This window comes from Coptis chinensis, chromosome 4, assembly GCF_015680905.1.
Source record: "Coptis chinensis isolate HL-2020 chromosome 4, ASM1568090v1, whole genome shotgun sequence".
In the NCBI taxonomy this organism is placed as follows: Eukaryota; Viridiplantae; Streptophyta; class Magnoliopsida; order Ranunculales; family Ranunculaceae; genus Coptis; species Coptis chinensis.
The window spans coordinates 94100465-94128333 of NC_141459.1; the positions used below are offsets into that span (position 1 = coordinate 94100465).

At 36.2% G+C, this 27869-nt stretch overlaps 6 protein-coding genes and 2 long non-coding RNA genes across 8 annotated transcripts; 6 read left to right on the forward strand and 2 right to left on the reverse strand.

The window, feature by feature from the left end:
- Positions 1–1667: 1667 nt before the first annotated feature.
- Positions 1668–5063, forward strand: LOC147505790 (LRR receptor-like serine/threonine-protein kinase EFR). The gene is made up of 2 exons (XM_086558237.1): positions 1668–4501; positions 4600–5063. Exons 1-2 carry the CDS (start codon positions 1813–1815, stop codon positions 4983–4985), a joined length of 3075 nt encoding a protein of 1024 aa, XP_086414363.1. The 5' UTR covers positions 1668–1812; the 3' UTR covers positions 4986–5063.
- Positions 5064–5447: 384 nt separating this feature from the next.
- On the forward strand, positions 5448–9074 carry LOC147505791 (uncharacterized). The gene is made up of 5 exons (XM_086558238.1): positions 5448–6094; positions 8000–8114; positions 8213–8302; positions 8426–8524; positions 8635–9074. The coding sequence occupies exons 1-5, from the start codon at positions 6027–6029 to the stop codon at positions 8734–8736; spliced, it is 474 nt and encodes a 157-aa protein (XP_086414364.1). The 5' UTR covers positions 5448–6026; the 3' UTR covers positions 8737–9074.
- A 1724-nt stretch (positions 9075–10798) lies between these two features.
- Positions 10799–12623, forward strand: LOC147505792 (1-aminocyclopropane-1-carboxylate oxidase homolog 1-like). The gene is made up of 3 exons (XM_086558229.1): positions 10799–11420; positions 11704–12025; positions 12208–12623. Exons 1-3 carry the CDS (start codon positions 10912–10914, stop codon positions 12448–12450), a joined length of 1074 nt encoding a protein of 357 aa, XP_086414355.1. The 5' UTR covers positions 10799–10911; the 3' UTR covers positions 12451–12623.
- Positions 12624–13217: 594 nt separating this feature from the next.
- LOC147505793 (uncharacterized) lies at positions 13218–16580 on the reverse strand. Its single transcript, XR_015193473.1, has 2 exons — positions 16191–16580; positions 13218–13779 (listed from the first exon to the last, which is right to left on the reverse strand). It is a non-coding gene; the product is annotated as an uncharacterized LOC147505793 (long non-coding RNA).
- LOC147505794 (1-aminocyclopropane-1-carboxylate oxidase homolog 1-like) lies at positions 13778–15835 on the forward strand. The gene is made up of 3 exons (XM_086558230.1): positions 13778–14505; positions 15008–15329; positions 15402–15835. Exons 1-3 carry the CDS (start codon positions 13979–13981, stop codon positions 15645–15647), a joined length of 1095 nt encoding a protein of 364 aa, XP_086414356.1. The 5' UTR covers positions 13778–13978; the 3' UTR covers positions 15648–15835.
- Positions 16581–18529: 1949 nt separating the features above from the next.
- Positions 18530–22826, reverse strand: LOC147505795 (uncharacterized). Its single transcript, XR_015193474.1, has 2 exons — positions 22553–22826; positions 18530–18855 (listed from the first exon to the last, which is right to left on the reverse strand). It is a non-coding gene; the product is annotated as an uncharacterized LOC147505795 (long non-coding RNA).
- On the forward strand, positions 18968–21302 carry LOC147505796 (1-aminocyclopropane-1-carboxylate oxidase homolog 1-like). Its single transcript, XM_086558231.1, has 3 exons — positions 18968–19602; positions 20501–20822; positions 20893–21302. The coding sequence occupies exons 1-3, from the start codon at positions 19079–19081 to the stop codon at positions 21139–21141; spliced, it is 1095 nt and encodes a 364-aa protein (XP_086414357.1). The 5' UTR covers positions 18968–19078; the 3' UTR covers positions 21142–21302.
- Positions 22827–23066: 240 nt separating the features above from the next.
- On the forward strand, positions 23067–25507 carry LOC147505797 (CASP-like protein 5B3). Its single transcript, XM_086558232.1, has 3 exons — positions 23067–23343; positions 24959–25091; positions 25179–25507. The coding sequence occupies exons 1-3, from the start codon at positions 23213–23215 to the stop codon at positions 25365–25367; spliced, it is 453 nt and encodes a 150-aa protein (XP_086414358.1). The 5' UTR covers positions 23067–23212; the 3' UTR covers positions 25368–25507.
- The last annotated feature ends 2362 nt before the right edge of the window (positions 25508–27869 follow it).

Genomic DNA, 27869 nt, shown 5'->3' on the forward strand with positions numbered 1-27869 from the left:
TACACACGCACTCTTGCCTGATGAGTGGCCTCGATTGACACACACACCTACAGCCTGGGCACATTAGATTTTAGTATTATTTATTTGTGGAAGAAATTGGCAGTTACAAATGAAAGGGTAAAAAGGAGAAATAAGAAATTTAAAAACAGTTAATACACCCAAAAAGTAACGTGTTGCTAAAATTGGAGTAGAATCAAAAGATAATATTAGTCTTTCTGTAGACAAAAAACACACTAAAGAAAGTGTCTAGAGCCCAATTTCTAGATTAAATATACTATAGAGAAAATATGCGTTAACTATGACATTGTGGAAGATAAAGTAAAAGACATTCAACAAAGGCTAGCAATCCATAATGAAGGCATAGACTCAAGCTCTTCCACATGTGAGTCTAGAATGTTACCAGAGTAGTAATTTGTTGTATCTCATGTACTGTAATTTCATTTTGTGTAACTTTCATTTATTTTATTTCATATATTTTGTTATGGAAGTGGATATGTAATGTTATTTAATGTATTTGTTGATTATCTTGGAAGTTGATATGGAAGAACCAAAGTGTGTGGTCGATATTTGTTGATATATCACGATATATCATGATATATCTACGATATTTGCAGTTAGCAATACCCACACAGAGTCGTGCGATATTTGTCGATATATCTCGATATATTCACGATATTTGCAAATGTCCCAATGTAATATATCTCCACATAGGGGGATATATTCCCGATACATATCCATAAATTAGAAATCGATATTTTTTACTATGGATATGGATGAGATAGGTAATCACTAGGACGTTCCCTATTTAGGTTGAGGTTTACAAGAAAAAAATTCTCCTGTCTCGTCTCATTTTATTTATTATTTTTTAATTATTTTTTATTATTATTTTTTTTAGATTACGGGGTTAAACAGACCCGTACCGGTTTTAATTTTTTATTGCGAATGGGTAAAACTTTACCAGCATCCCTAAGACTAAGAGTTGGATCATTAAAAAGAGACGCACAAAGATGCAATATCGTCAGGTTTCAAGCCATAACATACCTGGTTAAAATTGACAGTTTGATTGCCATAGTTAATTGTTTGTTTGTGCTTGGTTAAAATTAATTGATAACAATCGTATTCATCGAGATTACTCAGTAAAATTGTTACTGGGAATTTCAATCGGCAGATTGAAAAATTGGATAGTAACTTCCAACCGAGAAAACTCCACAACTGGTCCAAGCACGAGTTGTCATTATATTTGTTTGAGTGTGTTTCTACGTCAACTCACACTTTTGAACCGAATTTGTGAGCACACTGACGTGGCAAGCAGAGAGACCTTGATTTTCAGTACTTCTTTGACCAATACACACGCACCCCCTGCCTGATGAGTGCCGTCAGTGTGTTCACAAATTCGGTTCAAAAGATTCGGTTGCTATAGAATTTTGGTATTTGTTTTTCCTATATCTTGATCTTATTATAATGAACTGAATACAGTGTCTTCTTGTAGCTATCGATCTATGGTGTCTTAATCTCAATTAAGGGATCTGCAAACTTTTAAATGCCGTCTTTTGATTGTTTATCAACTCTAAACCAAATAATATCACTAGGCAGTATGCATATCCGCATATTTATTTAGTTATTTAAAGTACAGATGCTTCTGCTGAAGTTGATATGGTTTTTATTCATCGGAAGTATAGAGTTTTGTCATCTTTCAAGCATCACTTCCTATAAAAACAGTTCTGTCTTTAGATATGGTGCTTATAAAGACTTCCTTCTTTTTCTTTTTTCCCCCCTAAATCCGTTCTCCTTAGTTCATCAATAACATCTTCAATGATGGTGGGATCAGTTGGTCTTTTTCTCTTACAACCAACTTTTTTCTTTTGTATTGCCTCGACGATAATGAGATTGTCAACTGCTAATACCCTTGGAAATGAAACTGATCGACTTGCTTTGCTCGCTTTCAAAGATGGAGTAAGTGATCCTCTAATGGTTATGAACTCGTGGAATGATTCTTTACATTTTTGCCAGTGGGAAGGAGTTACATGCAACCATCAACATCAAAGGGTGATAGAATTGAATCTTGAATCTCAAGGACTGATAGGGTCCTTAACTCCTTATATTGGAAACTTCTCTTTCTTGAGGAGATTAAACATCCAAAACAACAGCTTCCAAGGTGAAATTCCTCGTGAAGTCGGTCTTTTGTTCAGGCTACAAGAACTACTGATGAGCAACAACACCTTCTCTGGAAAAATTCCTGTAAATATTTCCAACTGCACAAACCTCATGAATCTCAGTCTACGTTACAATGAGCTTACAGGGGAGATTCCTGTGGAGTTTGGCGCCTTTCCAAAGCTGGTTACATTGTATTTAAATGTAAACAATCTAACAGGAGCAATTCCAACTTCCTTTGGTAACCTTTCATCTCTTGAGACACTATATCTATCACAGAATAATTTGGAAGAAAGGATTCCCGATTCCCTTGGTCATATGAAAAGGCTGGCCTTTCTATCACTTGCTGTGAATAGACTGTCCGGAACGGTTCCTCCATCGCTTTTCAATATCTCGTCTTTACAAAGATTTTCTTTAGTAGAAAATCAACTCGAAGGGAGTCTTTCTCAAATAGGCTTCAATTTTTCTAATCTTCGCACTTTTTTGGTTGGGCTCAACTATTTTTCTGGATATATTCCAGTTTCATTGATTGTAGAAGCTTCAGCACTGCAGAAGTTGACTTTAGCTGGTAACAATTTCGTTGGGAAGGTCCCTACTGAGGTGGGAAGTCTAAAAAACCTTGAGTTGCTAAATGTTGGTAGTAATTATCTTGGCAGTCGCGGGGAAGACTACGATGACTTGGACTTTATTACTTCTTTGAGCAATTGTAGCAAATTGCAAGCACTGGATATTGACAACAATCACTTTGGAGGTACACTACCAATCTCTTTAGCCAATCTCTCAACCAACTTAAATGAACTATATCTTGGAGGAAACCAAATATCAGGAAGCCTTCCTTCTGATATTGGGAAACTCATGGACTTAATAATATTCGCAGTTGACTCTAACTTTCTCAGTGGTGTTATCCCTGAGAGCATTGGGATGCTTCAAAAGTTACAAATCTTGATTTTAAGGGCAAACAAATTTTCAGGACAACTTCCTTATTCCATTGGAAACATCTCTCAGTTATATGGCATCGATTTATCTACGAACTTGTTAGAAGGAAATATTTCTTCGAGATTTGATAAGTGCCAATCTTTAAAAATATTGGTATTATCTCATAATCATCTTGTTGGCACCATACCAAAAGAATTACTTGGAGTATCCTATTTAACTAAGTTAAATCTATCTCATAACTCCTTGACTGGGATTCTGCCTTTTGAAGTAGGCAACTTGATGAATCTTCAAACGCTAGATGTTTCCCACAACAAAATATCTGGTGAAATTCCTACTGCACTTGGTAGCTGTTTGAGTTTGGAATACGTTTATATGCAAGCCAACTTCTTACAATTTCCTCATTATCTTGGTTTCTCCAAAGTTATCCAAGTTTTAGATATTTCACAAAACAACTTATCAGGAAAAGTTCCTAGAATTCTAGAAGACCTACCCTATCTGAGAAGTTTGAATTTATCTTTCAATAACTTGAAAGGTGAGGTGCCAACAAAAGGCATCTTTCAGAATGTGAGTGCATTTTCAATTGTTGGAAATGATGAATTATGCGGTGGCATTCCTGAACTTGGCTTACCTAAGTGCAAGAACCCAGAAACCAAGAAGCGAGGGATGTCACTTGTTCTAAAGGTCACATTTGGCTTAGTTCTTCTTCTGCTAATCATTATTGTATCCTTTTTCGCACTCTATTCAAGGAAACAGCCTATAATTAATCCTTCCACCACACAGTTTTTGGCTGATCGAAAACTACTACTGCAAAGGGTTTCTTATAATGAGATTCATAAAGCAACAGATGGATTTTCTTCGACAAATTTGATTGGTATGGGAAGTTATGGATCTGTTTTCAAAGGAATGCTTCATCAAGACCAAAGTCTAATTGCAGTAAAGGTATTCAACCTCACGCAGCGAGGTGCTTTTAAGAGTTTTGTGGCCGAATGTGAAGTCTCAAGACTAGTACGGCAACGGAATCTACTCAAGATAATAACAGTATGCTCAAGTGTGGATTTTAAAGGAGATGATTTCAAAGCTCTAGTATTTGAATTCATGCCTAATGGAAGTGTTGAAAGTTGGTTGCATCCAAGTTCAAATATACAAAACAAATCTAGAAATCTGAATCTTCTACAGAGGTTAGACATAGCAATCGATGTAGCTTCAGCATTAGACTATCTTCACAATCACTGTCAGACGCCAATTGTTCATTGTGATCTAAAGCCTAGCAATCTTCTTCTGGATGATGACATGGTCGCTCACGTGGGTGATTTCGGATCAGCAAAAATTCTATCTAATAAGACTACTAACAAGTTTGATAGAAGCGAAACAGACTCGATTGCTTTCAGAGGAACTATTGGATATATTCCTCCAGGTATGAATTTGGACAACTTTTATGGTTTCCATCCATGTACTTCATTTCTTGTGTCTATAAATTCTGAAGATTAACATTTCACCACTATTGAATTGTAGAGTATGGCATGGGTGCTGAGGTATCAACACAAGGCGATATCTACAGCTATGGAATTTTCGTTTTGGAAATGGTTACAGGAAAAAGACCAAGTGATGAAATGTTTACGAATGGCCTAAGCCTTCACAGTTTTTCTAAATTGGCTCTAACTAAACGTGTATTGGATATCATAGATACGCGTTTACTTTCAGAAATTCCTAATGACACTATCGACTGTATTGAAGATCACACTCGTACAATTCGTGATCAAATGCATGAATGCTTGATTTCCATACTGAAAATTGGAGTTGCATGTTCATCAGAGCAAATAGTTGAGAGAATGGACATAACAGATGTTCTCATGGATATGTGTACAATTAAAGCAGCATTTGTTAGAAACTGGGAGTGAGATTCTTGAATGAAATGCATTTCTATGTGCTTTGTATACGTGCTTGTTAATTATAACAGATTTGACTTCAGTATTGAATTATGTCTTAACAAATGCTTTAGTTCAAAACTTATTTGATTGAGATTCTGTTTTTGATTCCACAACTCTGATCTAATGAGTAATGACCTAAGTCGGCTGTAACGCGTGTATGATGTGTATCACACATTGACACTTCAACAATGCAGCCATATGAAACAAGAAAATGGAACATTTTATTCTGAACTGATTTAGAATTCGGCTACACAAGGAGAAGTAATAAAATATGCAAAACGATAAAGGATATTTGTGTGTCGGCTGGCCTAAACAGCATTAAAAAGTCAGGCTGCTCAACAAGAAAGATCAAAGCTCCATTCTTGGTGGGGGCATATCACCACTCCATCCCATCTAATTCTTTAATTACATTCCAACTAATTATTTAAAAATGAACCAGATCAATGTCAGTACTCAGTACTGACAAAGCATCCAATTTTTGTCAACTTGCTTTTTGTAACTAATTATCTAATTCTACCATTCTATCAGATTGGATCTCAGATCTCACTCATAAATAAATGTTCCTTTCTTTTGCTTTATTTTCTTTTATTTCCCTTTTCCATTTTATATATATTTGTAATGTTTAAGTTTGGATATGTGCTAGGCGTACCAAGTCGGCAAGAACAGGTTCCATGGTAGCAACAACCAACTTATCCATCATACCATATATTGATATATGTCACCATCTCACATTGTTAATATCAACAGTTTTGCGTTCAAAACTTAAAAAAAAAAAAAAAAAAAAAAAAAAAGGGAATAATCTGGAAGCACAACATCAACTGTTGTAATTGTTTTGGGACAACAAAATCATGTAAACAATAAAAGGGCAGTAGTGTAAATTAAGCAAGAGACGTGGACAATAAATTTGTTCTACGCGCCCATGTTTTTAAGTAGACCAGAGTCTTTATTTTGCTCTTCATTCCTCGTTCTTGAATCTTGGCCGAGCCACTGAGTGGGAAACTCCACACAACAATGGGCTTCTTTTCTTTTGCAGGGAGAGTTCTTTTTGCTTCAGTGTTCATTCTATCAGCTTGGCAAGAGTAAGTTTCAACCAAGACTTTGTTATTTCTTCATAGATCTGTTTAAAAATCTCTTCTTTCTTGTATACAGGATAATTAATTACATGATGATAATTTTTAGTTTTAAACTTTATTTAAACTGATAATTAGTATGTACATTAACATTGACCAGATTGATTATCAAACAACTGCTACTAAAACTTGTTACTTTTTGGTTTATGGGCCCATTTAGTGAAGGTGGGTTTATACTTTTTACGACTTGTAGTGGTTGGTGGGTTTATACTTTTTACAACTTGTAGTGGTTGGTGGCCTGCTGGGTTTGTGTTCATTACAATGGCGTAAGCGGTTGCTGGGTCCGTGTTGTGTGAATTTTTGTTTGATTGTGTGATTTATTGTTACCACCTTTTTTATTTTGTGATATTGTTTGATGATATGTGCTATTTTGGTTTTTTGGTGTGTGTTGGTTTTGAATCAGAATGGTAGACCATCCTGTTTTGTTTCCTTGTATGTTGTGAGGCAATAATGCTGTTACATAATGTATCTTTATCAGACAGGGCAAACTGCGATTTTTACAGAACTGGAACTTGTTTTATGGTAATGGCTAAAATCTTCTGGAGAGTTTTCGTGATATGGGACTTTCGAGGCATCTTGTAAAATACTTTCACCGATTTAAAAAAAAAAATTGTTAAATACTTTTATATGCTGATTGCTGAATAAATTTTAAGGTAGAATTCTCAAAGGACAAGTTGAGCCCCAGAAGAGATATTCTTATCTCAAGAAAATTCTGTTATAAAAAATAAGATTTTCCCATGAAAGCTCTCTGATGCGTTCAAAGACAAATTTTTCAAACCATGTTTTGTTACCACATTGTAAGTTAACACTTTTTTAACCTATCCAACTCTTTCTTTACATAGACGAAGAGATATTTATGTTTTAGTACTGCATCTTGCCTGTCTGAAAATTGATTTTCCAAAACTCACAGTTTTAAGTGATTATAGTTTGAAGGAAATATTTATTTAATATATCAAAATGGTTTAGCTGGTGGCCTGGTATGGCAGTGAGTAGGGTCAACAAAACAATGTAATTATGTATCTTGCTTGAACTTTTGCAACTATTTTTATCCTCAAAGAGCACAACCAAACTGGGCTATTAAATCGTTGAGTACTCCCCGAGTAATCAGTGAGTACTCGCTACTTGCTGCTTAGCCGACCCGATTAACAATTTAATCTCCGATCACAATGGGGCTCAAAAACTTCCCGAGTACTCGGCCGATTAGGCCCGATTAGCCGAGTAATTGTGTTCACTATTTCAATGTTAAACATTGAACTCGACATTTCGCCGATTCAACCAACCCTCGATTCTGTAAAGTTCTACACTTTAATCATATTTATTTTAGTTGATTGAGTGTTTTAATTGTTTATTTGATTGATTGGGTTCTTAATTGGCTTCATTATGTTGGTATTTCAACGTTAAATATATTTAATAATTATTTGTAAAGAAATATAGTGTTATGAAAAATCGTCCGATTAATCCCCGACGATTACACCTACTCGCTACTCGCTCTTCAAACGAGTAGTGACCAAGTAGTGATTTAACTGCACAGCAACCAAACAGCTGAAAGATTCTTGGTCAAGGTTTGTGCCTCGGTGGTCAATCTTATATTTGGTTTCATTGCATGCATTCAAAACTCTGATTTGTTTGTGCTCTTTCTGAAATACAACTCCAGCAGCAGTACCCTGCTAATAGTATTCCTTTCACAGTGCAGTTTAATGCCTTTGTTTATTGTCTGTATTTGTTTTTATGTTATTTTTTTTTCTGCCTATATTATTCACCCAATGTTTAATAGTTGGAATAGAAACAATCCTTTTCAGTTGGTACTTGGTAAGCTTTTGTAATTCAATACTCTACATTTTCTACTTTGTATAGGTTCAATGATTATGGGGTTGATGGTGGACCAGCAGCAAAGGCATTGAGACCTAAATTTGATGTTCTTACTGGTCACGTGACTTCTCAGCTTGGGCTCCAAGTACCAGATATTGAAGTAAGAAATTTGCTTCCAATTTTTACCTCAACTTGTGTGTGTGTGATTAGGTAGTACAGTCTATCATTTTTTGTAACTTGGACTCATGTTTGTTACAGATTAAACAACTAGTTGCTGCTGCTATAGCTCTTAAGGGGGTTGGAGGGCTTCTCTTCATCTTTGGCAGCTCTCTTGGAGCTTATCTACTGGTTTGTGCTCTTAGATCTTTTTACATATTTGCTTAGTTTGCATTGGAAGCTGCCCCTAGTTCCTCTGTTTATTCAAACACTCTTAAACCCCAGGAATTCTTAATATGGATTACTATTTTGCAGCTCCTGCACCAAGCAATCATCACTCCAATTGTCTACGACTTCTATAATTATGACTTAGAGACGAAGGAGTTTGTTCAAGTTTTCGTCAAGTTTGTGCAGGTTAGAGTTGGGCAAGTTTTGTTTATAGTTCTTGGTTCTTTTCCATCCATCTCTTTTGGAGTACAATCTCTATGGGCTGGTCTAAATTGACTCATTTTACATTGTTGCAGGGTATGGCACTTTTTGGGGCATTGCTCTTCTTCATTGGGATGAAGAATTCTATCCCAAAGAGACAAGTAAAAAAGAAGACTCCCAAGACGAAAACAATCTAGGAGAAAAGGAAGTGTTGGAGATCATCTTTGATTCCAAGTCTTTCAAGTACATTGTTTGAGATTTCACTTGTTGTTGATCAGCCGGGATCTTCACAACATGGTGGTTTTGGAACCGTGCTTCTGTATTCTATTAATCGACATCCTTTGAGGGGGTAATTTTGTTACTGATAGGTACTCCATGAACCCCCTCATTTAGTAAATTGTGGTGAAAAGTTGTTAGCCTATGGAATATGACTGTATGTGTTTACTCCTTTAAACTTGTCATACACTCTTATCTCAGAAGTATATGATCGTCCACCGGTTTGTGGGAAAAAAAAAAGAATAGTGTTTCTTTTTAATATGTTCTTATATGCATATTCACTAATATGCCAAAGCCAAACACAGAGAATTGATGGCCTAAATAATCAAGTGATTTGAGTGTGCTTCTGTTAAGTACAACAGGATGAATGTGCGTGTGCTCCTTTTAAATTAGGCTAAATCTATGGTGCAGGTCGTATGGTATGCTATCAAATCTAGTTCAAAAAAAAAAAAAACATCCCTGTTTAGAATTTGAAGACATGCTCTTTAAATTAACCCCAATCTAGGGTTTTTTCAGTTGTGGGCAGAATGGATTTAGTATATCTAGAATGAGTTTTCAGAAATGATAGCTTGATTCATATATTCTGACACTGTAACATATTGAAGGGACATAACTTAGAGAATCAGGCCTCATCTTTATTAAGACTATATACCGGTAAATGAAGATTCGGCTGCCTACATGGATGATTAAAGAAGAAATATAAAAATGATTTAATCGGGCACTCATCAAATTGTATTAGGCAGTTTCCGGCCCAAGCCCGACAACTAAGTCCAACAACAATAGCCCAATACAACCCCTCCTTCCCTACCCTAATGCATACTAGCTACTCTTTTTTTCAAACATTTTGTAGTCGGTATCATCTCTCTCGCGAGATTGCACCCCAAACCAACAAAAAAAAACTTTGAGTTTTCTATCGTGTTCATACTTGAGTATTGAGTTGTGAATCAACAATGAGAATTGAAGTTGGTGACTTCACCCAATTCAAGTTGTGTCCCGTTTGAGTATGTACTCAAATTTGATTGGGTGGAAGATTGAGTTTATTAAATTTGATTTGGGTGGAAGATTGGTTTGATTAAACTTGATGATTTCAAACTTAATGTTTTTTTAGAGTTTGGGTGGAATATTGGGTTGATTAAACTTGAGTTTGAGTTTACCCAAGCTTAATGAAATCATTTTCGAGTTTGAGTTTAAGTTTGGGTTGATTAAATGGAAGTTTATTTTTAAAATGAACATCGTGACAAACAAACCGAATTTTTTAAGTCCAAATGACCCAACTATGTCGCCCAAGAGAGTCCCTAAACAACCCCGCCATGTCGTCCAAAGGAGTGCCCAAACGACCTCGCCATGTCACCTAAGAGAGTCCCCAAACGACCCGCCATGTATTTTAGCAAAAAACCAAAAGTTCTGTCTCATTTGTCTCAAATGACAAGCGCAGACCACTTGAGTGTACACTCAAACTACGTGGTGAGATCGTTTGAGTGTAGAATGATCCGAAGGGTTTGTTATGGAGAGACCGGTTGGATTAGTTGTTGGTCCTGGACTTTGATGACAAACTTGTAATATAGAAAATTTGTAATATTTCTTTTTTTTGCCAATTTGATGAGTGCCAATATAAATGGACAAAGAAGCTATTTGCACAAACTGCGATTTTCAAAAGGTAAAAAAAAAAAAAAAACCTATTTGAAGTTGAGTTGAAGTTTTGAACAAATCTTTAAAAGCGATTAACCTTGACTTCTGGTACCTAGAAATTTGTCAAAATGACAAAATGTATCTGTATGCTGTAGCCTGTATCTAGATTTCCAATATGTATTTCTATCTTTTTAACATGGCAAAGAAACTTGCGTCGCGTGCGTTGAATTTTTAAACTGTATTCCCTTATCAACAAAACAAGAAGACAAAGTTTTGGTCCATACGGACCCGCCATCAGTTCTTCCTCCATATTTTACATGTCTAAGTCTAACACTAAAAGCTTTTGTCAACAAACTACTATCATCCACAGAAAGAAGGAACACTCTCCCTTATATGTATATATATATATATATCTTGTGACACATTCATCGTCTAAGTTATTAACTCTTGCTTGTGAAGAAGAAAAAATGACCTTAGACTATGATAGATTAAAGGAAGTAAAGGCTTTTGATGATACAAAAGCTGGTGTGAAAGGTCTAGTAGATGCTGGGGTGGTTAAACTCCCACGCATCTTCATCAGGCCAAACGGCGAACTCGCCAAGAATTCTGTTACTACTAATCTAACTGACCTTAAAATTCCTTTGATAGACCTTGAAGGTATCGATAAAGATGAAAAGCGACGTCAAAAGGTTGTTGATGAAGTTGGACGTGCATCGGAGACTTGGGGGTTCTTTCAAATTGTGAACCATGGGATCCCAACTACTACGTTGGATGAAATCATTGAAGGGGTTCTTAGGTTCAATGAACAAGATACTGAAGTGAAGAAAAAATTTTATACACGTGATTCTAGTAAAAAGGTGAGGTTTAATAGTAATTTGGACTTATTTACATCACGGTTTGCTTGTTGGAGGGATACACTGTCTTGCTCTATGGCTCCTACTCAACCACAACCTGATGAGTTGCCTCAAGTTTGCAGGTATAAATTTCATTTGATTTTGTGTAGAATTTTATGACTAAAATGACCTACTTGTTGCCGTCTACATTATTGTCGTTGCGAAGTTTTTGGTTCCTGTCATGTACAAATTAGTAATGTTTCTGAAGTGTATTGTTGTTTCTAAAATGAACCATTTGATGCGGAATTACATAAAAAAAAAAAGTTAGATTTAATACCGCAGCTTTAACACTTAATTTTTAGCACTCTTTTATGGGATCCCCTCTTTTATTATACTTCACAAACTTTGCGCGCATAAACTTTGCAGGGATGTAACAATAGAGTATACAAAGTGTGCTACCACATTAGGAGAAACTCTCTTGCAGTTGCTCTCTGAGGCGCTTGGGCTCAAAGCCAACTATTTAAAGGAATTGGATTGCTCTAAATCATTTACTCTTGTTACTCACTACTCCCCTACATGTCCTGAGCCAGAGTTAACTATGGGGAGTGAGTCCCATACCGACCCTGCTTTTCTCACCGTTTTGCTTCAAGACAACATTGGTGGACTCCAAGTTTTTCACAAAAATCAGTGGGTTGATGTTCAACCAATACCAGGAGCTTTGGTAATAAACATTGGGGATCTTCTGCAGGTACATTCATTTCATATTATGAGGCACTTCTGCTTTGGATGCAGATAGCTATGTTAATAAGCCTAGATTAAGTTCCAAACTTTATGAGAAATAAGAATTTATAATGATACTTTTAGTGGTCAGCAACAAAAAATTTGAACTATTTAGTGTACAGTAATTCATTTTTATTGTTACTTGGGCAGCTCATCTCGAACGATAAGTACAGAAGCGTTGAGCATAGGGTCTTGGCAAATAAGACTGGAGGACCAAGAATATCTGTAGCATTCTTTTTCAGTACAGTATCTGAAGCAACAGAGAAGCGCTATGGTCCCATTAAGGAGTTGTTATCAGACGAAAATCCTCCTATATACAGAGAAATTCTTGTAAAGGACTTTGTTGAACGTTTTACTTATGGGAAGCCTACGCTCGAACATTTCAAATTATGAAGTAGATGATCTGCTTTCTAGTTTCGCTTTGAGGTTTATACCGGGCCATATTATACTTAATAAAGTTACTCGACATAAACTAAAGATGAGTTTCCTGATAATGTTGTTGTAGTTTGAGGTTTATACAATAATTGTAACCAAACACTTTGTGAATGCATTTCCTTTTTCCTCCATCTCTGTTGTGCCCAATGTTGAAATCTTGTTTTATTTGGAGAGATTAGTTCAGTCACTTGTATTCGACTGCAAATATTAGTCTATGGATTATTTACATGATTCTAACTTTGGTGAAAATTCGTGGAGATTGATGATTACCATTGCATACAAAATTGCTCTACCAAAGAGTATAATTTATAATTGTTGTTACAAATAGCCGTATGAAAATCTCACAAACGAAAGTACCAAACTAACCTTCTTTCTTAAACTTGTGCTAGTCCAAGCTGTTTTAGCAAAGCAGTCCACAGTCCACACTTCCTTTCCTTTGTTGAGCATCATTACGGTTAAAATTTACTCAATCGTGGGGCCATAGGCCAATTTGAGAATCCAACTTAAACACACGAGTGAATTCCAATAGTTCAGTAATGAATGCCTTGAACCCACTTGAAGTTGGTGGCCTGGGTATATCATGGGGGACAGATCTGATACCCGAGCATGTTAGTGTTATCTGGTAAGCAAAACCAAATTAAAACTTTTTGAGGCTGACTGCTGATGGTTAGCTAAACGTGCTAGTTATCTTGGACAACACTGCTATGTGCATTGTACGTACTGAGTGAGAAATTCCAGCAGCACAAGAAAGTTCAGTACTGTGATGTTAACAAGTACAAAAACATAATCTCACTGATAATAATAAAACTAATGTTAACAAGTCCAGCGAGTGCTTCCTGTAACGAAAAGTAATTTTACAACAAAATCGCAATAACCAACTGCTGACGAAGAATTATGAAGTATCTGGCATTTAAACTATAGTTAAACAAACAATTTTCTACAAAAGATTGTATATCTTTATACCCTACGAGGCTACAAATGCTTCTATTTTCTTTTTGAGACGGGATATGGTTTTGAGCTGTAACTTCCAATCCACATCATCCCATGTATAGTTCAAGAGCTGATGCAGCCAACATGTTATATGTGAACTTAGCCAAAAAAAACATGTTATATGTGGAAGAAAAACAGACTAGAATAGCTTCTTTTGCTGCATGTAACAGACTTGTCACTTATAGGAGGAAAAAACAGACCAGTATAGCTTGTCTTGTGCAAAAGAATTTGTCATATATGGAAGTAAGACAGACCAGTGATAGCTTTATCTTGGTGGTTTCCTCCTTTGCATGGAATCTGCACAGGAAGAAAAGAAGAAAAAGAATATCATTCAATCCTGACTGGCATTGTTGGTGCATTAAATATGTGAGATGGAGCGGCCAACAATCAAAACTTCAAAGTAGAATATATAAACCTCTACAGATCTTCTCACTTGAGTAAACCATTATTTTGGAGTTTAAACCTTTCCTCATCCAAGACTAAGTGGTGTGTAGCAATGGATACTGAAGAAACCATCCTCAGACAGGTGTTAGATCATGAAAGAGCAAAAGAGATCATGGAGTTTTATGAATCAAAAGCTGGAGTCAAAGGACTAGTAGACACGGGAATTCTAAAAATTCCGAAAATTTTCATTCATTCTTCAGAGAACCTGCCAAAGAAGGCCGATAGAAACGGAAAGCGCCTTAAGATCCCAGTTATAGATCTTGAAGGTGTTCATGATGATAGAAGGAAGACAATTGTCAGGGAAGTGCAGATAGCATCAGAGACCTGGGGATTCTTTGAAATGGTTAATCACGGAATACCAGTTAGTCTCCTCGACGAGATGATTGAAGGCGTTAAACGATTTCATGAACAGCCTACAGATGAGAAAAAGATGATATATGCATCCAACTACTCAACAAAAGTAGGGTTTCAGAGCAACGAAGATCGTTATGGTGATAATCCACTATATTGGAGAGACACACTATATTTCAATTTCCGTGAAAAGCCACAGGACGCCGAAGAAGTGCCTTCAGTTTGCAGGTAACATTTGTTGGGCCAGCACTAAGGAATTACATTTAGTACACAAGTAACTCTAGCCACTTTCAAATTCAATTCAATAAGAACATAGCTTGATGTTGGAAGACATTTTACCGTCTGCATTGCAAGCACACACCAAAAAAAGGAAGGGACTTCTTTTCAAATGACCACAATAGCTGGTCATGAGGTTAATAAGTTTACCACCGTCATCTACTCCTCTTCACAAACCCAGGATACAGGCATACAAATTTTTAGACGGCTAGGTGGTTTTAGGAACCAATTAGTGTCAAAAGTAGAATGTGCTCCCAACCTAATAGTAACTGGATACCTTACCCGTATTTCCAGTCCTCCATATTAGCATGAATGCACACAATTGCTTATACAAATAAGCAGGCAATGCAAGAAAACTGCTATGGCAACATCATTCTCATCTTTCAACTTCACAATATTTCTGATTTTCACTGGTTTAAGGTTTATTAGGTAAGAATTCTCAACCCTTTTGCAGAGAGGTAATGGTCGAGTACACTCGGAGAATTCTTGAACTGAAGGATACATTGTCCTCACTACTGTCAGAAGCTTTAGGTCTTAGCCGTGATTATCTGAGTCGCATTGAATGCATAAAAAATGGATCGCTGAGTGGTAATTATTATCCTGCATGCCCTGAGCCAGATCTAACCCTAGGCACTATCAAGCACACAGATCCTGATTTCCTCACTATTCTTCTACAAGACTGCATTGATGGCCTTCAAGTTCATCATCAAAATCAATGGGTGGATGTTCCTCCTAGGCAAGGCACTCTAGTAGCAAACATTGGGGATCTTCTGCAGGTATGATTGGACAAAGTTTTCCTAAACCCTTAAGATTCCAACTTACCTGTTTGTTGTTTGTCTATTGTGTAGCTAATCACAAATGACAAGTTCAAAAGTGTGGAGCATAGAGTACTAGCTGGACACATTGGTCCAAGGATATCAGTGGCAACCTTCTTCTTTCCAAGGGCACTCGAATCACGATTTGGGCCTATAAAGGAGGTCTTGTCGGATGACAACCCCCCGAAGTATAGGGAAACCACAGTCACTGAATACATTACCATCTTTAAGTCTAATGGTTCAGATGCAAAGTCAACTCTACCACATTTTAAGATATGAGCATACCAGAAGTCAGAATACTAGCTAAGGAGGGATTATATATACTTGTAAATGTTTCTCATTGAAGATCGATATGATGCATAATATTATCCACCTCTTGTGGTGTTTACGAGATTTTAGTAGGACACTTCGAGCTAAATTATCTGTATGATTTTGAGTATTACTAATGTCATTTTTCTTAAGATAAATGACTCTTGCCCGCTTGAACAGAAACAAAAATATATGGATTATCAAAATAGAAAAAAGAAAATTCAGTGTCAATATGTAGAAGCCATATTTGCAGCTTAAAGTATGTCAAACTGCAAATTTCTTCATAAGTTCGAACTTTTGGACAGGTCAAATTCTATGAATACGAGAGGAGGCTCGCACCTAGATGAGGTGGAATAATCTCAACCAAGTATTTAAACAACGAAGGGTATAACAAATGAAAAAAATGGAAACAAGACGGGCAGTTTGGAAAGATTGATTAAGATAATTAGACACCGCCTTATGATGATGATTCACTAATGACAGGGGAGTATCAAAATCGTAAATTGAGAATACCTGTGGAAGAAGGGATAATCAGTTCCAGTTATCTGCCAATTGAAGAGGCAATTGCACACGCCTATTACCTATATCTTCTTCTTCCTTAATAAAGTAGCAATTAAAAAACAAATGCAAGGGCGTCTGAATAAAGAGTGCAGAACAGATAGCTATTCAGTTTTGTCAAAATGGGAGAAACTAAATTGGATACAGCAACTGTAGAACCAAAAGACTAGAAAGATGGGGCAAGAAACAATGTTTTTCTATAAAATTCCAAATGATACAAGGAATAATACTAGGAGGGAAGTTTGTCAGGGATAATACTGTTGGGAATTGAATTTTGATTCAATTGTAATTGATTGGGAAGCTATAGTGCAACTTTGATGTAACTATTATAAGGGTAGTGTGAACAATATTGTTTTATCGACCAAAAAAAAAAACCAGTGATCCAGGACCAGTGAATTGATATGGCGTCCAGCCTTTACGCTAAGCAGCTGACCTAAGCTAGAGATCCCTTACATTGTCTAAGTTTACCAAGCACTGATCAAAGCCAAGCAGAGTTGTTCAAAAGAAAGAGTAATGAAGCATTGGAAGCATTACAACTAAGGAGGCAACAATGGACTAGATTGAATGGATTAGCAATGCAGTTCTAATGTTATATATAAAGACACTGGGCGTTGTCGATGATCCTATAACTAAATAATGGTAAATTCATGATTTGGCTATCCTGAACTTATTTTGGTGTTGTGCATTTGGACAATGAAATATTAGAAAGTCTGATATTTGTGAATATACAGTCAATACGGGTGATCAATTCTTTTAGGTCCTACTTCAAACAAATTCCTAATGAAATTGATTTAAACCTAATTTCGTTAGTAAAGAGAAATGACAGAGTGTATAACACTAATAGTATTAATTAAAGCTACTAAAGCCTAGAATTAAATCTAAATATTAGAAATCACTTAATGCATTCAAGTATAAACTCGAAAGAGAGAAAAATTTCGTATTATCTGACAGTTTGAACAAATCAACCAAATGCAGTAAAAAACAAATTGGAGAAAGAAAGTTAATTACAATCCATTGTTTTCAATCATCCAGAACCTTAAACCCATACATTTTCTCCACCCAAAACATGATCCTCGCAATTGCCCAGCCATATCTTTTTATCCATAGACCCCTATATCATTTTTTCAAAATCTTCCGTATGAAGAAAGATTCTTGGTTGAGTGATTCCTGTATTAATTGTAAAGGTTTTTTGAATGGATTCCACTATGAGTTGGTTTTACAAACTACAGCCACGAGCATTATTTTGGAGGTTGAGTAGGGAGTTTGGATATTAAAGATTTGTTCAATCAATGTCATGATACTGAATGTAGGATGGCAATTTCGTGGCCACCATTGTGACTTTGTTTGCAAAATTCGAACCATCAAATATTAGCTGAAACTACATTCATAGTTCGCTTCAGTATCAGAGAATGTCTCAGAAATTTCAATGATCAAACACCATCCCTAATTAACAGTAAGGTTACATAAATGCACATGTTTTTAGCGCAATGGCTCTCGCTGAATCTTCAAGGCAACTTCAGTTCAGAACTGGGCACATTACTAATACACAAAGCAGTTTTCAAGTACAAGCATCATTCCGAACAACTCATTTCTGTTTCATATCATCTCACAAATCACAATCCCCATATCCGAATTTGGGAATCCAACTGATATACACTTTTTTGGCATGTCAGTATGTCACTATGTCACACATAATAATTGATGATATCCACTAGTACAATAATATATGTCTCGCCATTGGTGGGTCATCGTCGTATATTATGGGGACGGAGACATATATATACAGCACGTGTTGGGTTGAATCATTTTTAAACATACATAAATCTCTAGAGGGAAAAAGGCATAATAATTGTCATCCCAAGTTAATCATAATATGTGATACCTAAATAAATTTGTGTTAATTGCTAAATGGAATCTAAATCTTTTGATGCCGACGGTTATTTTCAACGGTAAGGTTTAAATGTTTAATGCATTGTGTGCCTTGATGAATGATGACAACTATCACTTTCTATGAAGCTTTGGGTGTAAATGTGTGATTGTGTGATGCGTTTGTTATTAGTCTATTAGATGATGGACTGCCAATAAATCGACAAATTAATCAAACAAATCATAGGAAAATTCGAGGGGATAATTCTACATTCTGATGTTAACAAGTACCAGACAGCAACATAACAATAATATATTTTCCTTAATGAAAGTGAAAACTAATTTTTGCACCGTGATGGCAACATATCAGACTAGAAAAGAACTATATAGTAAAATGGGAATTTCATGAAGAGTAACTTCACCAAAGCTTCATCTAAATAGACAGATTCGTATAAAGGGTTGTTTTTCTGCAAAATATACATTCTTCTGTTTTTCTTTTCGGAATCATGACTTTCGGTAATATAATTTTACTAGCCTACATCCCTATTTAGTGTTAAAGAGTTCGAGCAGCAGGCATGTTATAGGTGGAAGCACAGCAGACCGGATTGGGCTCTTTTGGTGCATGTGTAACAGACTTGTCATATATGAAAACAGACCAGTATAGCTTGTCTTTGGTAACTGACTTTGTCATACATGAAAGAATGATAGACCAATGATAGCTTTATCTTGGTGCTTTCCTCCTGCTGCATGGAATCTTCACAAAAAAATAAAAAATAGGAAAAAAAAATATTAAATCCTCACTGACGTTATTGATATAGGAAAAGCATGAGAAAGACAAGCCAATAAGCAAAATGTCAAAATAGAATTAATAGGCATCTCTATCTAATTCTTGTATCACTTGAAAATTAATGCAGTAGCATCTTAACTGGTTTTCGAGGACAAACCACTTCTCATCCAAGAATAAGTCGTTTTTAGCAATGAATACTGAAGAATGCATCCTCAGAAAGGTGTTAGATTATGACAGAGCAAAAGAAATCAGGGAGTTTGATGAAACAAAAGCTGGAGTTAAAGGACTTGTAGATTCAGGCGTGACCAGAATTCCAAAAATTTTCATTCATTCTTCTGAAAAACTACCAAAGGAATCAGACAGTAATGGTGAGTACCTTCAGATTCCAGTTATAAATCTTGAAGGTGTTCATGGAGACAGAAGGAAGGTAGTTGTTGAGGACATTAAGAGAGCATCAGAGACATGGGGATTCTTTCAAATGATTAGCCATGGAATCCCAGTTAGCGTACTAGATGAGATGATTGAAGGCGTGAGGCGATTTCATGAGCAACCTACAGATGAGAAAAAGAAGATATATGGACGCGAATACTCAAAAAAAGTAAGATTTTATAGCAATGGAGATCTTTATAAATCAGAAGCTGCAAATTGGAGAGATTCACTGTATTGTTTTTTCCGTGAAGACCAACCTGTTGAAGAACTGCCTTCAGTGTGCAGGTAATATTTGTTGGATCAGCACTAACAATATATATTTAGTCCAAAAGTAACTTAAACCGCTTTGAAGCTTTTGGCACCAATACTATCTAGTTATGTGAGGAGTAGTATGTATTTACCACCCTCAGTTGTAATTGATACTGCAGTCAACAATTTCTGAAATCAACAAGATAAAATTCCAGTTCATCACCATAGTTATAGGTAAAAAGCCTTAGTTGATTCTTTTATATCTGAAGCTCCATAAGGTTTGTTTCTGTTCTTTGCTAAGACAGAACCCTACATTTCCTTCTAAAAAGGATGAACTAATTACCATACAAGAATCACATACATTTACCATACAACAGCTCTCTAATATATCACTACACAAATCTATGTATTGAGTTTTGCATGCATAACTCAGGGAAAGGTATTTTGTAGGTCAAATAATTTAGAACACATTTGACTGAGTGACACTAAGGGTATGAAATGCAATTAAGCTATACACAGCCAAATTTTCTTTGGGTGCATTTTATTTATCATCAAGTATAATCTTCAATATTGCGAAGCTATACACGGCCAAAAGTTCTTTGGGTGCATGTTATTTATCAACAATTTTATCTTCAATATTGCACTAAAAAACGATTTCAATCCCGCATTCTACATTTTTATGTACTAAGCCTGACCGGTTCTATCTTTCTTGCATAAGAAACTACACAACATGGAAAGAGTACTCTATATAATCTTACTTCTATTAAGCTGATACTTCTATCGATCAATGGGAACTCAATTATGCCTAGAACTGCCGAAGGGCTACAAGCATATCGCCTTTAATTTACATCATACAACTTCCGAAGTGAACCTTTTCTGTAAAAGTGCAAGGGTTATCAGCTGAAAGCCTGTACCTTGTCTACCATTTTTGCAGAGAGATAATGATCACGTACATTAAATGCATTATCAAACTTAAGGGTACATTGTCCGAATTACTCTCAGAGGCTCTAGGTCTTAGCTCTGATTACCTTGATCACATAGAATGCATGAAAACTGAAGCATGGATGGGTCATTACTATCCCGCATGTCCTGAGCCAGATTTAACTATAGGCACTACCAAGCATGCGGATCCAACTTTCCTCACTATTCTTTTACAAGATCAGATTGGTGGCCTCCAAGTTCTTCATCAAAACCATTGGGTGGATGTTCCTCCTAAGCAAGGAGCTCTAGTAGCAAACATCGGGGATATTTTACAGGTAAGACTGCACTAAATTTCCAAACCCTTAACATTCTTACTTACCTTCTTCTTGTTTGTGTATTATGTAGCTAATCACAAATGACAAGTTCAGAAGCGTGGAGCATAGAGTACGAGCTGGACAGATTGGTCCAAGGATATCAGTAGCAACATTCTTCTATCCAAGGGAACACGAATCAAAACTATATGGACCAATAAAGGAGCTCTTGTCGGAAGATGATCCCCCAAAATATAGGGGAACCACGGCCGCTGAATATATTACGCTCTATAAGTCCAAAGGTTTAGACGGAAAGTCAACCCTGCCTCATTTTACGATATGATCAGAATAATTAGGAGGATCCACACATGTTTGTGTTTCTCACTTGAATAATTTGATGTGTAATAAATTTTTAGTTTAGTTTACGAGTGTTTTACTAGGATATTATTTCCTATAAGATTATGCAAGTTTCAAATTATAGAGAAACCTTGTCTAAAGACAAAATGTTGTGAGTAAATTGTGCTTCACTAAAAAGAAAGGGTATAGCAAATTCAGAAATAGAAATAAGTGGGTCCATCCAAAAAGAATGATTAAGAAAATCAAGCTTCACCTGACGATCCTTAGGGAACTACAGGGGAGCAGTACAATCAAAGTGAAATATAAATTTAGGAAAGAAACAGAGGCAGAGCCAGCAATATCTCTTTTCACTGTGTGTGTGTGACTGTATGGCTGGGGATCGGACATGAGGGGAGACAAGGTAAGTGCTAACTAAATGTTGTTGGGCGGACGTGATAATAGAAATTCATTCATCTACCAGACAAGGTAAGTCGAGAGGTTCAAAAGAAAGATTGAGGGTAAGTTTGAAGCATAAGGAGACAACAAAGCACTAGGACCAACGGTTGTATACATGGTTCTACAAGGAAATTTGGTTTTAAAGTTTTGAACAATTTCAGTTCACGTTTAAAAACACATTAAGTCTTCTCGGCTGTGCTGTAGGAAGTGAAGGACCATGATAAGAATATGCTAATGAAATGGTTATGCAAATCGGAATGGTATTAACTCATAGTTTTCAAGAACATGAGCGGGTTAGTGTGAACGCATCCTCAAATTATTCAAGTGGCATGTCATTTTAACAAAGAGATTACATATAGAATAAAAAGACGGGATTGACTCCGTCACTTGGATAGTCTGTATTTGGAATATGGAAATATCCATCTCCAAGATCAAGTCCTAGGTCTATACACTGTCTTCAAAAGCACCCAATCTGTGAGTATCTTCATGATAGCATATGATAACTTCATTCCACAAATATTTAACCAAATACCTCCAAATCATGCATGCTAAGCAGCATAGCATTCGTATATATATTAAAAGAAGCAAAAGACACTCACTAAAAACAAAAAAAATCACTGATTGGCTTCGACAGACTTAATTTGTTTTTTCCAATTGTGAAAAGGCTCTTTATAATTTGATTTTGTGAGGGGAAGAAACGGCAGCCCCAATTTGGCCCTTGGCAAGTCTGTAACAATTCCCACTAGATAGAATCGTAATTCGAAACTATTCAAACAAAACAAATTCTTTATAGTTAAAACTAAGAACTCAAAGAAACAGACACAGCGTGCATGTATCATAGAATTAATATTAATTAATTAGTTAGTTAATGACCAAGCTATGCATTACTAAACAATATGATCAATCAATATAACCATAGGGAAGATAAAATTACTACACTAGAAAGTGGGAAGAGAAATTACCTTCACACTGTTAACTTAAGCCTTCAACAATATATTTTGCATCTTTAGCTGCAGAACAAGTTCAGTCCAATTTCTTTCAATTCGCCCTTTCTAAAACCCTCAACTCTCACAACTGCCACCTTCCCTCCATCTTTTTGGTCCACAGTCCACACCATATAATAATAGTCCACAAAGATGTACTTGTGTGCCCAGTGCTAAAAATATGATCATATTTTTTAAAAACAAAATCCCAATATATACGACCTTAAACCTTGGAACTCAAATCCAACATATTTTGTGGAATGAATTTGTCCACATAATTATCTTGACATTAATTGGAAAAAAAAAAAGGTAAATTTGGTTGGCTGGTAAGTGGTAATAGGCCTATCCATTTCAACTGGAATTTTGTTAAAATCTAAAAAAGACCGGAGTTGAGTTACATCAATTAACGTTGACTTTTCCTGTTCTTACAAACTGACATTTGTACTTGGGTTGGTTAAACAAGTCTTTGTCTTTTCCTTTATTTTCAAGTTACTTAAAACTTGTCCAAGAAGGTCTCTTTCCATCCTCTTCCTCTGTTCTCTTCTCAATTCATCTCCCAAATCTTTCAAGTACCCAGTTCTTAATTCACAGTTTTCTAGTTTTGTTTACTTTAATTTTTTAATTGTTCTGGTTAAGAAAATGAAGGTTTTCCCGGGAACACCTGGGACATATACTGGTCTTGCTCTTAGAATCTTGCAATGTTTGTTGGCGGCCGGCTCGATTGCTTCGATGGCTACGACAACCAATTTTTTCAGCTACACAGCTTTCTGGTATATATTTTAATCTTCTGCTTTTGTGCTCAAGAAAAAGTTAGGTACAACGTGTATTAGGCAATATAGATTTGTGGAATGCGTTCGGATCACATAACATGATTGGGTTTGATATATCAAATAATAATAACTACTTAGAAGTCAGATACCTTTTCTTGTAACTTCCAATAATCCTATGCACAATTGATTAGTCACTCTTTGTAAATATCATTGAAAACTTTTTATCTGATCCCAGTTGGGTATCATCTCAGATTGACTCAATGAAAACATTTTGCAGTTAAACAATGAAGATGTAAGAAAAATGTGTATGTTCACCATGGATTTTGGAGTGGAAATGACTTGGTATGTTAAGAACACAAAATATTGTGGAGTAAAAAATATATACTGTATAGGTACAAAGTTGATTATTTAGATAGAGAACATAGTGTAGCTCTCAGACGAGAGACGACCAACTTCTTGTGTCTGTCATATGATTTCAACTTCATGGACCAATCTTTGATAATGTAAGCCTTATTTTTTTTTTTTTGATTGGTAAGCCTGTTTTAAATGAGATCAGTAACTCTTTGATGTTGTCAGTTGGTATCATCCCGCCACACACAATTGAGTTACTGATCTCTTTAAAAACAGGCTTATTCACACATTTTTAATGTAAGTCTTATGATGGAAAGTATATATGCATCATTGTGATTTGCACAATCACAAGTGTCAATACCTTCTCGAAATTGATGTGTTCGGTCATAATGAACCTAATTTATGGTTCTTGCTTAAATACAAAGGAATAGTTAAAATAAGTATAGTAGTTAGAGGTGGTTTTCAAAGAGAGAAAGCAAGAGATCCGAGCAGTCTTGTGCGTCCCTGTTCCAGATGAGGGGCATGTTTGAAACTGGGACAACCTGAAACTAGAGTGAGACTGCTAATTGGTTCAGCACCTTTTCTGACTTTCTGTTATCCAAGAGTACCAATTCCATAATTTAGTGTTCTCATATACTTCCACTTTTAGTTTTAGGAATCAGAATTGGATAACAGAAACCAGCTGAATCCACTAGAATCACAACAAACAGACTTTGTTTAGTACCAACTGCAGAACAAGAATTAGGCACCTTGCTTGAAAGTTCTGGTCATGATTTTTCTTTTTAAATTACATTTTACGTAAATATCAACATTTAACTGGTGGAGTGTAGACTCCTATAGACATCAATCTGTCTTGAAAAGAAATCGGCTGATTACATCAAAGAAAAAATAAGCCATTATATAGTTATGTTTGCCTTCAAGCCACAGATATGCCTGTGGATGAACAAGGACATAATTCCACTATAAAAACATTTTTCAGATATAATATGTATATCTGAATTCGGAACCGATGGTATTGAATTCTAGAAACTCGTGTTGGTTAGCCTACCACTTTTACTTCATCTTACCCATGGATGTCTCTTTGGTACTGTGGTTGAATTGTCAGAGTCGAGCAGATTAAATACACAGCCATTTCAGTGTACATCTCTTTGTTACACTATGCAACTCCTACACAGCTCATTTTATTGTTTTTTCTATAAAGTGATTTAGCCCTTGGTAGTGAAGGTGCCTAGTCTTATGTTGAACACCATGTTGCCTTCTGTAGTTATCTGATTGCATCAATGGGTTTGCAAGTGCTCTGGAGTTTTGGGCTCGCATGGTTGGATGCATATGCCTTGGCAAAAAAGACGGTCATCCACAATCCTGTAATGGTCAGCCTCTTCGTCGTTGGAGACTGGGTGGGCCTCAATAAACCCTTCTGTGTTTAATTGTCATTCTCATGATCCAAAGTACTGTGTGTAATAGATTTTGGATGATTTGTACAGGTTACAGCAATATTGTCTCTTGCCGCAGCATCCTCATCGGCAGGGTTAACAGTTTTGTTCTTCAGGGACTTGGGGACTTGCATTGGGGACTGCTCGAAGTATCAGTTCGCAGTCGCACTGGCTTTCTTGAGCTGGGTGATGATTGCAGTATCATCTCTTATAATGTTTTGGATTTTAGCTACGGGTTAGGCCGACTTCCCTTGATCATTTCAATTTCTGTATCAATTGAACTGATGATGATTCTCTTTGTAAGTACTCGTTCTAATCAGAGGTTTGAAAAATCATATAGTAATGGAAAAAGAAACAAAAGGAAAGGGATTATTCCAAAAGCTAGTGATTTGCTTGTTCAGTTAAATTGAAATTGACTAAAAGATTATAAAGAGGAGTCCCAGGATTGGACATATCTGAGGCACACTCAGAACTTTAGGAGCAGTTAGGAATAATCAGTTCAACAGTTTCGATTCAAACAATTATACAATTAGACTGCAGGAAAATATATCTATCAGTGTCTTGATACTACTTCAATTCCTCTTTTTACTGCTAGACAGTTGCGTGCGCACATTTGTTAAGTGTTTTCTATATGTTGTCACTGCAAATTTGAGGTGCATACATCCTTCCACGAAGCTACTTTGTTTATTTTCTATTCTAATAGCATCAAAATCTGAAGCTACGTACTGAAAGTATGCCTTTCAAGTATGGTGACCAAATCAGTTCATAACTATCAGCTCTCGCGATTTTGTCTTCTGAGAGATCTGCTTGCTGCCAAATGTGCTTGAAAATCTGTGGGCATTCTATTAGGCCTTCTCTGACCATTGCATTGAGACTAAACATCTTTCAGCTGAGTATCTGAAAGTTGCAAGCGCTAATTCTTGATCGCCTTGCCAGCCCTGTTGTCCCTCCAAAAGCTGATATCCTTCCCTATCGATGCACCTTCTTGTTTGAGGTGCATTTAAGCCCATTAATGCTTGTATCTTGCGCCCTTGAATTAGATAAATAACTATAGGTACTGTAGGCTGATATCACACAATATGGCTCAGCAAAATCAAGATAGTTTGTGACTTAGTGGTTATCGCAGTACCAAAGCTTAATCTTAGTCTGCTTGAACGACTTATATGCAATCCATAGGCCGTTGAGTACATGTCAAATTTGTAATGAATTTTAAGGTTATGACGACTTTCAAGGTTTTGAGAACAACAGCACAGGAAAAGGATTGTGACATGTACACACAGATGGGTTTAACAGAAGCAGAACAGCAAGAAACAGAACAATAGCGAAACCACAAATGGAAGAAAACAAAACGAAGCAACGAAATCATTTAATCACTACACAGAAACATTGTTACAACTGGGATTTTAAATAGTTTAATGGGTTAACGAGTATTACCTCTAGATGAGCCAATTAGAATCCCTCCCTAGATGGGAAATTAGGGTCTCCCCACCCTCAATACACACAAAAAAAACACGGTCAACTTGGGGGTAATACTAGTTAACCCTATATAAATTAAATCAATTCACCGAAGCAAGTCTATATCTAATTTTTCCTCTCGCAAAAGATAAGTGAAACAAATTTGCATACACCAAGTCACTATTCACCAACACCTCTAAAGAGATCTCTATTTATAATAGTAGGAGTTACAAGAATATGTTTACAATTGAATAAGCAACAAACTCATAAAATCTGAATTTACTATGTGCACAATGCCTGGCTAACTATAGGTCTCTTTTGTTTACCAATGATGGGATTTCTACAAACGATGCCCTTGCTGCTTTAATAATTGTTCATTGAACTCTACAAACTTTATCACCCTTTGTTTCTTTGCAACTGCGCTCTTAGATGATTCTAACTTCCCCTTCATCTAAAACTTTAGACTTATCAACTATGTTCATTTAATGAACGCACCCGACAAGCAAACATGCAAATCGGTCAAGATTATAAAAAATCTTTGGTGTGAATCTAAAAAATCAAAAATATATATATATATATATATATATATATATATATATAAGGCAGTTAGTTCCTTCACCGAGGCGCCTTAACTTCCAACAATTAATAACATCCTTAAGTACAATAATTAAGGCAGGTAGTTCCTCCACTAAGACGCCTTATCTTCCCAACAATAATACAAATGCATTTAGTTCCACCACCGAGGCCTTAGGTTCTAACTAAATTAATAATTAGCCAAACATATTCTATACTTACCGCATCAAGTAATTAGTTTGACTCACCCTTATGCAAAACCATATATAATCATCTATCTAAAGATATATCATTAACCAACATATTATCATAATTATATTAATTAAGGCTTTCTTTGCGTGTCCCTAAAATCACGTCGTATCTATGTCTTACCTAGTTTCCTTGGTTACCACAATCGCTTCCCAACGCCGAACATGTATGTACATCCACATGCCTCCCCTCACATAATGAGTCACTCCGTGCATAACTATCCTGAGCGGGATGCCGCACACCAGGTAACCCTCACACGTACGAAAGTCATTATGTAAGTACTGCCACTATTCGGCATAAAATATCGCGCATCTCGTTCTAATTTTGCGAACGGAATAATCAAGCCACCATTCGGTTACGCTAGAAAGGCCATTCAGATTCACTGAAACGCCAGAAGGGCCAATCAAATTACTTATGCCCGAAGGGCCATTCAGATTCACTGAAACGCCAAAAGGCCAAATCACA

Coding starts and splice junctions, on each gene's coding strand:
- LOC147505790 (XM_086558237.1), top strand. CDS start 1,813: ATGATGGTGGGATCAGTTGGTCTTTTTCTCTTACAACCAACTTTTTTC. Junction 4,502..4,599: donor TATTGGATATATTCCTCCAG/GTATGAATTTGG, acceptor ATTGAATTGTAG/AGTATGGCATGGGTGCTGAG.
- LOC147505791 (XM_086558238.1), top strand. CDS start 6,027: ATGGGCTTCTTTTCTTTTGCAGGGAGAGTTCTTTTTGCTTCAGTGTTC. Junction 8,115..8,212: donor TCCAAGTACCAGATATTGAA/GTAAGAAATTTG, acceptor TGTTTGTTACAG/ATTAAACAACTAGTTGCTGC. Junction 8,303..8,425: donor CTCTTGGAGCTTATCTACTG/GTTTGTGCTCTT, acceptor ACTATTTTGCAG/CTCCTGCACCAAGCAATCAT.
- LOC147505792 (XM_086558229.1), top strand. CDS start 10,912: ATGACCTTAGACTATGATAGATTAAAGGAAGTAAAGGCTTTTGATGAT. Junction 11,421..11,703: donor GAGTTGCCTCAAGTTTGCAG/GTATAAATTTCA, acceptor TAAACTTTGCAG/GGATGTAACAATAGAGTATA. Junction 12,026..12,207: donor ACATTGGGGATCTTCTGCAG/GTACATTCATTT, acceptor TTACTTGGGCAG/CTCATCTCGAACGATAAGTA.
- LOC147505794 (XM_086558230.1), top strand. CDS start 13,979: ATGGATACTGAAGAAACCATCCTCAGACAGGTGTTAGATCATGAAAGA. Junction 14,506..15,007: donor GAAGTGCCTTCAGTTTGCAG/GTAACATTTGTT, acceptor ACCCTTTTGCAG/AGAGGTAATGGTCGAGTACA. Junction 15,330..15,401: donor ACATTGGGGATCTTCTGCAG/GTATGATTGGAC, acceptor TCTATTGTGTAG/CTAATCACAAATGACAAGTT.
- LOC147505796 (XM_086558231.1), top strand. CDS start 19,079: ATGAATACTGAAGAATGCATCCTCAGAAAGGTGTTAGATTATGACAGA. Junction 19,603..20,500: donor GAACTGCCTTCAGTGTGCAG/GTAATATTTGTT, acceptor CCATTTTTGCAG/AGAGATAATGATCACGTACA. Junction 20,823..20,892: donor ACATCGGGGATATTTTACAG/GTAAGACTGCAC, acceptor TGTATTATGTAG/CTAATCACAAATGACAAGTT.
- LOC147505797 (XM_086558232.1), top strand. CDS start 23,213: ATGAAGGTTTTCCCGGGAACACCTGGGACATATACTGGTCTTGCTCTT. Junction 23,344..24,958: donor TTCAGCTACACAGCTTTCTG/GTATATATTTTA, acceptor TGCCTTCTGTAG/TTATCTGATTGCATCAATGG. Junction 25,092..25,178: donor TCTTCGTCGTTGGAGACTGG/GTGGGCCTCAAT, acceptor TGATTTGTACAG/GTTACAGCAATATTGTCTCT.